This window comes from Symphalangus syndactylus, chromosome 14 (genome assembly GCF_028878055.3).
Source record: "Symphalangus syndactylus isolate Jambi chromosome 14, NHGRI_mSymSyn1-v2.1_pri, whole genome shotgun sequence".
Lineage (NCBI taxonomy): Eukaryota > Metazoa > Chordata > Mammalia > Primates > Hylobatidae > Symphalangus > Symphalangus syndactylus.
Genome location: NC_072436.2, coordinates 107590829 through 107599022, shown reverse-complemented (window position 1 = coordinate 107599022; position 8194 = coordinate 107590829). Strand labels below are relative to the sequence as shown.

At 49.6% G+C, this 8194-nt stretch overlaps 1 protein-coding gene across 1 annotated transcript; it reads left to right on the top strand.

Moving 5' to 3' along the window:
* The first annotated feature begins 585 nt into the window (after positions 1 to 585).
* RMI2 (RecQ mediated genome instability 2) lies at positions 586 to 6913 on the top strand. Its single transcript, XM_055242760.2, has 2 exons — positions 586 to 927; positions 5796 to 6913. Exons 1-2 carry the CDS (start codon positions 633 to 635, stop codon positions 5942 to 5944), a joined length of 444 nt encoding a protein of 147 aa, XP_055098735.1. The 5' UTR covers positions 586 to 632; the 3' UTR covers positions 5945 to 6913.
* Positions 6914 to 8194: the final 1281 nt, after the last annotated feature.

Genomic DNA, 8194 nt, shown 5'->3' with positions numbered 1-8194 from the left:
CATACCCCAAAATTAACAGTGGATATCTATAAGCGGCTTTTACAGTATTATTTTCTTATTCTACATTTTTTCCCTTTCCATTTTTTTACAATAAATGTGCATTTATTTTCTGAAAAATAGCAATATATTTTATTAACCTTAAAATTATTTGATGCTATTAAAATATAAATAAAAATAATAATAAAAGAAAGGGCAAGTTTGCCAGCCCTCCCCGTCTGCCTCCCCAGCCTTATATCCTGACTGGATTCTTGATCACTGTCAATAAACACGGACTCTTAATTCGTTTCAGTATTTACTAACCTCAAAACAAGGCAATGTAAAGATGAATAATCATACTCTGCAGGTGATCTGCATGCACGCCAAATTTTGAGACGCGTTGAAAGAGGAAGTTCTTTACCTCTCTGCCTTCAATTATTTATTCTCGTTTAACCCACTTCCTCCGTTCATTCCTAACTTGAGGGCGTTTATTTACTTTTATCTACGCATGCGCACTCCTGGCTGCTACAGAAGGCCGCTTCGCCCGCCTTCTGATGTCGACCATTGGCCGGCTCTGCCAGCGCGCTCCTGATTGGTGGCTGCGGGCCGGGCACCGCTGCTTCTCAAAGTTGGCGGGAAAGCGGCGGCTAGGCGGAATGACGGCGGCTGCTGACTCGTTTTCAGGCGGCCCCGCGGGGGTGCGGCTGCCAAGGTCGCCGCCACTCAAGGTGCTGGCGGAGCAGCTGCGGCGCGACGCGGAGGGCGGCCCGGGCGCGTGGCGGCTGTCGCGGGCGGCGGCGGGCCGCGAGCCGCTGGACCTGGCGGCCGTGTGGATGCAGGGCAGGGTAATAATGGCGGACCGCGGCGAGGCGCGGCTGCGGGACCCGAGCGGGGACTTCTCGGTCCGCGGCCTGGAGCGGGTGCCGCGCGGGCGGCCCTGCCTAGTCCCAGGTAATGCCCGGGCCTCACTGGGCGCCCTCTTCCCTGCTGTCCGCCGAGAAGTTGCCGAGGCCAGATTCGATCTCGTTCTTGACACTCGAACGGGGGCGGGGCGGGGCGGGGCGGGTCTGTCCCTCCTCCGGGCCTCTGCCCCTGCGGGTCCCTGCTTGGGTACTCTTGCTCCGGTCCCTCCTTGGTGAAGTTGATCTGATGATAAGCATCACCTGCCGTCCCTTTAACAAATACAGATTCCTGGGACTCTCCCACCTCTAGTGGGAATCTTCTGGGGAGGGACTCCGGCACCTGCGTTTGTCATAAGCCCCCTCTCCCGTTGATATCCTTGTTCTCCATCAAGTTTTGGGAAATACTGTCCTGGGAAACTTCTGCTCATCCTTAACGTCTCAACTCAAATGTACCTTTGTCAGGGAAGTCCTCCCTAGCCCCTAGGAACGGGAGACCCTCCTGTACTTCTCCTTAATGAACTGTTTTGGGCTGTAGCTCACTCATGTTTGCCTTCTCTCTCTCTCTCTCTTTTTTTTTTTTTTTTTTTTTTGAGACGGAGTCTCACTCTGTCGCCCAGGATGGGGTGCAGTGGCGCGACTTCAGCTTACTGCAGCCTCCACCTCCCGGATTCAAGCTATTGTCATGCTTCAGCCTCCCGAGTAGCTGGGATTACAGGCGTGTGCCACCACACCCGGCTAATTTTTGTATTTTTTAGCAGAGACTGGGTTTTGCCATGTTGGCCAGACTGGTCTCGAACTCCTGGCCTCAAGTGATCTGCCGACCTCGGCCTCCCAAAGTGCTGGGATTACAGACGTGAGCCGCTGCGCCCTGCTTGCTTCCTCTCTTAAACCACTGATGCTCAAACTTGAGCCAGCATCAGCCTCTCCTGGAGGGCTTGCTAAAGCTGGGATGGCTGGGGCTCCACCCTCAGGCTTTCTGAGTCAGGAGGTCCAGGTGGGGCTGGATATTTGCATTTCTGACCAGCAACCAGGTGATGCTGATGCTGCTGGTCTGGGGACCATACTTTCGACTTTTTAAATGTTCTATTTATTTGAGATAGGGGACTCACTATGTTGCCCAGGCTGGCCCTGAGCTCAAGCAATCCTCCTGCTTCAGCCTCCTTGGGTAGCTGGGACTACAGGCCTGCACCACCACGCCTGGTGTTTGGGCCGTACTTTGAGAACCACTGGGCCAGACCAAGCTACTGGAGGGCCAGAGCTGTGTGGTCCTGACAGCTGTGTCCTCAGCATGTGGCCCAGTGCCTGACACGTAAGTGCTCCAAGAACCAATTGTCTTGAGTGACAGACACTGGGCATCCATCTCACTTGTTCCCTGCGATGTCAATTGAGCACGTGTTGTACATCAGCCCCCCCATGTGCAGTGTTGGGCTGCAGCCAAGACCCAGATAAAGTCTGCTGGGAGACAGGCGGTGAGCAAATGTCCCAGAGGATCGCTGATCCCTGGGGAGCCATGAGGATGTGCAAGGTGCTGAGTGGCCCGGGGAAGCTTCTAGAGGATGTGAGGTCTAAGCTGAGGAGGTCTGAGGCTCCATGGGCCTTCCCTCACCTCAGCTCCCTCCCCTGGGAAATCACGCCAAGATCACTTCGTTCCTAAGGGCCCTTCCTGCTCAGTCTTGGAGTCTAACTAGAGGCAGATAGGTCAGTGGTCTGGCCTGAGCTGCTTTGGACTTGGACAGGCTTAGGTCGAATTTCTGGTTCCACCCCTTCCCAGCTGAGCTGCCTGGAGCACTTTTGTTAACTTTTCTGGACTTGTACTATTTTGTAAAAAGGAGCTAATCATTCCTGCCTGTTGTGTGGATTCAATAAGTAAACAACTGCCTTAATACCATGCCTGGCTCACAGTGAGGGTGCAAAATACCGGGACTCGTTTACTGCCACATGGTCCTCTTCCCTCCCCACACTGCCTTACCCTTCAGCCTGCCCTCAGCCCCAGCGTTGGTCTAGGACAGGGTCAGCAAACTACAGACCTCCTCTTTTCATGTGTCCTGCGAACTAAAAATGCTTTTAAAATTTTTATTTATTACTATTATTATTTTTGAGACAGAATCTCGCTCTGTCTCTCAGGCTGGAGTATAGTGACGCAGTCATGGCTCACTGCAACCTCCACCTCCTGGGTTCAAGCGATTCTCGTGCCTCAGCCTCCCGAGTAGCTGGGATTACAGGCTTGTACCACCACACCCGGCTAATTTTTATAGTTCTAGTAGAGATGGGGTTTCAACATGTTGGCCAGACTGGTTGGTCTCGAGCTCCTGGCCACTTTGGCCTCCCAAAGTGCTGGGACTGTAGGCATGAGTCATTGTACCTGGCAGGATTTCACATTTTTAAATGGTTGAAAAAAAATCATGACATGTGAAAAGTATATGAAATTCAAGCATCAGTGTTCATAAGTTAAGTTTTATTGGAATACATTAGTAATTTACAGAAGGTCTCGGGCCACTGTCCCACCACAGCTAGAATTTTATTTGGGACAGAGACCCTATGGCGGGAAAAGCCCAAAATATTTATCTGGCCCTTTACAGAAAAAGTTTGCCAACCCTTGGCCTTAGCCCTGGCCCAGCAAGTAACCCGTGCTGCTTGGTGTGTTGGTTAGCAGGCAAAGCACCTTGCAGGCAGGCTGGGGCAGTCTCCTATCTGGTCTCAGCCCTGGCATAAGCCTGGCATCTAGTAAATACTTCAGTGTTTGAGCCCATGGGCATTGGTGAACCTGTTTGACATACCCACTGGCCTGAATGGCAGCTGGCAGGGGCCATGTCATTTCCACTTGTTAATTAATACTGAGTCCAGCTTGACAAAATTGAGTCACTGCCATCAGGGAGGCAGGGAGGTAAGCAGGCCACTAAAACACAAAGTAACACTGCAGGCAAGAGTGAGATGGCGCAGAGGAGGGACAGCTGATCTAGGGCTCAGAGAAGGCTTCCTGGAAGAGGCAGCCCTGAAGGATGCATTGGAGTTATCTGTAAGGACCAACCCTCCTGGGTTGCCTGGGACTGAGAAGGTCCTGGGACATGGGACTTTCAGTGTTAAAACTGGGATGCTTGGGCACCCTCTGTCTGTGTGCAGTGGCAGGAGATCGTGCAGCTCCATGGAACAGCATGTGCAAAGGCTTGAAGGGGATAGAGCCGCGTGCCTTTGGGGAGCCTGGGGCAACGGTGGAAGGTAGGAGGGCTCTATCCTGATGAGCGTCAGGGGCTGTCTGGAAGCACCTGCCTGCTTCAAGATGGCCTCGAACTCTGCTCACTGCACTGCTGCTCTAGTGCTGTTCCTCCACCACCTCTTCCTCTGGAACATCCAAGAATTTGTTTCCATAAACCTGAGGTGCGTTGAAGGAGAAGCTCTTCCTGCCCTCAAGCTGCTCTCTGCCTGCAGGAGAATCAGAGAAACCATGCTTACCTACATCGCGCTTGGATCAACTGAGTTCTGGAGGCAGGAGGTGGATTTGAGAATGTTGACTGCAGCAGTGGGGTGGGGATGGTTCCGAAGAGGAGGATGCTGGCAGGAGATGGGCTGGAGCCATTGGAATGGTCATGGCAACCGCGGGGTGGGGATGCGGGAAGGAGAGGGAGAGACAGTGGAGAGCTGCTTTGAAGTGGGAGAGGGTGTGGGTAGAACCTACAGGGCCAATTTGTCCCATCGCATGCCTTTGAGTTCATCCGGCTGGCTGTGTGTGCCTTCCCAGTAGAGCTCCTGTTCCCCTCTCCCGGTTGGAATGCCCTTAATCTTGTTCTTCTCCTCCTGGGCCTTCAGTCGTTCTAATTCTGTGGGTTCCAACCCTACCAGCACTTTAGGCCCATTCAGAGGGGATGGCAAGTGCGTTTTCAGAACTAGCCTCTGTCACGGAGGGACCCAGGTGGAATGTGGGGGGAAGTTCTGAGATACTTGAGCACATTCTGCCTGCGGTTGAACAGCAGTATCGGGTCAGCTTGCCTGGCTTCCTTCAGTCAAAGCCCCAGGCCCCACGTGCAGTGCAATGAAAGCCTCACAGGGCAGGCAGCGGGGCTGGCACCGGGCCTGTCCTTCCTGCAGCGTTTGGAGTTTTCTTTTACACAATCGGGTTTTGTGTGGTTGCGACTGGCCAAGTTTTGCTTTCAAGGAGAGTCACTTCCCCAAGGGAATGGGAAGAGAGTCACAGTTAATATGTCATTAGATCATCCCGGTGGCAGCCGGCCCTTTTGTGGATTTGCTTGTATGTGCTGGAGGAGGTGGTAGGGATAGATCCCAGCAGTTGGAACAGTGGGGCGGGGGGCTGCCTGCCCAGCCGTTTTGGCAATGTGGAGGGAAAATTGGATTGCTTAGTAACTGTCAGAGGGTGTCTGCAGAAAGAGGATGTGTCCTGTGCACAGAAACCAGTCACATACTCTATAGCATTGAGCAAGGAACTGGATTAGAGGAAAGCTGAGGTTTTCTGCGCCTGCCTCAGAGCTGCCTAATTATAACTTGCTCTGATGGGAGCATCTCCTCCATTCCTTGGGCATGATTACATTTTACATGACAGTTTTGTTTGGCCTCGTAAAATCAGAAACCAAAGAAGATGGCCGGGTACAGTGGCTCACACCTATAATCCCAGCACTTTGGGAGACCAAGGTGGGTGGATCACCTGAGGTCAGGAGTTCAAGACCAGCCTGGCCAACATGTGAAACCCTATCTCTACTAAAAATACAAAACTTAGCCAGGCATGGTGGCAGGCACCTGTAATCCCAGCTACTCAGGAGGCTGAGGCACAAAAATCTCTTAAACTCAGGAGGCGGAGGTTGCAATGAGCCGAGATTGCACCACTGCACTCCAGCCTGGGCGACAGAGCAAGATTCTGTCTCAAAAGAAAAAAAAGAACATTACTATGGGCTTTTCTTCTTTTTCTAGGAAAGTATGTGATGGTGATGGGAGTGGTTCAGGCCTGCAACCCTGAGCCCTGCCTGCAGGCTGTGAAGATGACAGACCTTTCTGATAATCCCATCCATGAAAGTATGTGGGAACTGGAGGTAGAAGATTTACACAGGAATATTCCTTAGATAATGTTGGAACTATCGTTAAAAACAACCAAAATTCTGAAACTATTTAGAAGCTTATAATGATGTGGATTTCATGGACATTTTTCGATGCGTATTTTTCAAAAGTTTCTCAGAGAGCCTTGCTTTGGTTGACCAAGGAGTCCGGATGTAGGAATGTTTAAATCCTGGGATACTTCAGTGACACAGCCTCTGCTGCCCCTTGCTTTGCCTGTGTTTGCTGATGAAAAGCAGATGCTTGTGTTTCTTTTTCCTTCCTGGTTTGTGTGTGTTAATTCTCTCTCTCCCTCAGACACAGAAGTCTCATGTTGCATTTTCCAAATTTTATGAGTGATGATACTTTTTCCATTACTGCTGCGTCCCTGTTTTACAATGCAAAATTTAAGTACGGTCATTGCCCATGGTGATTAAAGTGTGGTTATGGGCAGGAAGACAGACTGTGTAAAAAAGGAATGACATCCTGGCTCCTCATCTTCTTCATCAGCAACTACCATAACCAGTTTGCAAGTCAAATGGCATTTCCTAACGGCAGGCATGGCGGCCCCTGAAAGACAACAGCTCCCTTTCTGCTTAGGACACCACTCAAATATTTAGACACAGCTGTATCCCTTTTCCTAGCTAGAGAAGGTGATACCTTCTTCCATCACTCAGAGATGTTGAGACGTTTTCAGAATTTCTTGTTGAAATGAAAAACATCAAGATAAAGGACACCTTTCAGGCATTAGCTAAACTTCCGCTTCATAACTTTGGGTGAGACATGGTGAGCCTCCTGGTGTAGAGTTCTTTTGTCTTTGTGTGGAATGACTTTTTGCTCTGATTGTTTTGAATGTTGGGTTTCTGCTGTCTGCTTAGTACCCATGCCTGAATTTTTTGAGATTGTAAATATCAAGGGAGTTAGATTATGTTCTGACATGGTTGTAGACTTTCACCTGGATTATTGATATTCTACCTCTAATAAAATTTTTAATAGGCTGTATGGGTTTTTTTTTAAATAGACTTTTAAGAAAACAGTTTTAGGTGTTCAGGAAAATAGAGAAGAAACTACAGCGTTCCCATATCCTCCACACTCACACCCCACTCCCAGTTTTTCCAGCTATGAACATCTTTTATTAGGATGGTACATTTGATAAACCAACATGACATTCTTATTAACTAAAGTCTAGTTTACATTAGGCTTCGTTCCTTCTCTTACACATTCTGTGGATTTTGCCAAATGCATAATAACATGTATCCACCATTACAGTATCAACCAGAATAGTTTCACTGCCCTAAAAATCCGCTGGGTTCCCCTTACTCACCCCTCCCCACCAATCCTGACAATCACTGATCTTTCTTTTCAGTTTTGCCTTTTCCAGAATATCACATAGTTGGATCATACAGTAAGTAATTTTTTCAGACTGGCTTCTTTCATTTACTATGCATATAAGATTCCTCCATATTTTTTTTTTCTTTTTCAACAGTCTCACTCTTGCCCAGGATGGAGTGCAAGGGCACAATCACAGCTCACCACAGCCTCAACCTCTCAGGCTCAGGTGATCCTCCCATCTCAGCCTCTCAGGTCGCAGGACTACAGGTGCATCACCATGCCTGGTTAATTTTTTTGTATTTTTTGTAGAGACAAGGTTTTGCCATGTTGCCCAGGCTGGTCTCAAACTCCTGGGCTCAAGCAATCTTCCCATCTCGGCCTCCCAAAGTACTGGGATTACAGGTGTGAGCCATTGTGTCTGGACTCCTCCAGGTCTTTTTGCAGATTGTTAGCTTTTTTTTTTTTTTTTTCAATAAATGCCCTTGCCTATTACAAGATAGAAACATGAAGAATTCCTTAGGGCCTTTTTTTTTTTTTTTTTGAGACAGAATCTAACCCTGTCACCCAGGCTGGAGTGCAGTGATGTGATCTCTGCTCACTGCAACTCTGCCTCCCGGGTTCAAGGGATTCTCCTGCCTCAGCCTCCTGAGTAGCTGGGATTACAGATGTGTGCCACCACGCCCAGCTTATTTATTTATTTATTTTTAGTTTTTTATTTTTGTTTGTTTGTTTAAGATGGGGCCTTGCCCTGTCACCCAGGAGGGCGTACAGTGGCGCGAACATGGCTTACTGCAGCCTCAGCCTCCCAAGCTCAAGCAATCCTCCCATGTCAACCTCCTGAGTAGCTGGTACTACAGGCACAAATTCCTGGGCTCAAGCAATCCTCCCACCTTGGCCTCCCAAAGTGCTGGGATTATAGGCATGAGCCACCATGCCCAGCCAGCTCA

Excerpts from the sequence above, each read along its gene's own strand:
- RMI2 (XM_055242760.2), top strand. The coding sequence starts at position 633 with ATGACGGCGGCTGCTGACTCGTTTTCAGGCGGCCCCGCGGGGGTGCGG. Across the intron at positions 928-5,795 it reads GCGGCCCTGCCTAGTCCCAG|GAAAGTATGTGATGGTGATG; the intron begins GTAATGCCCGGG and ends TTCTTTTTCTAG.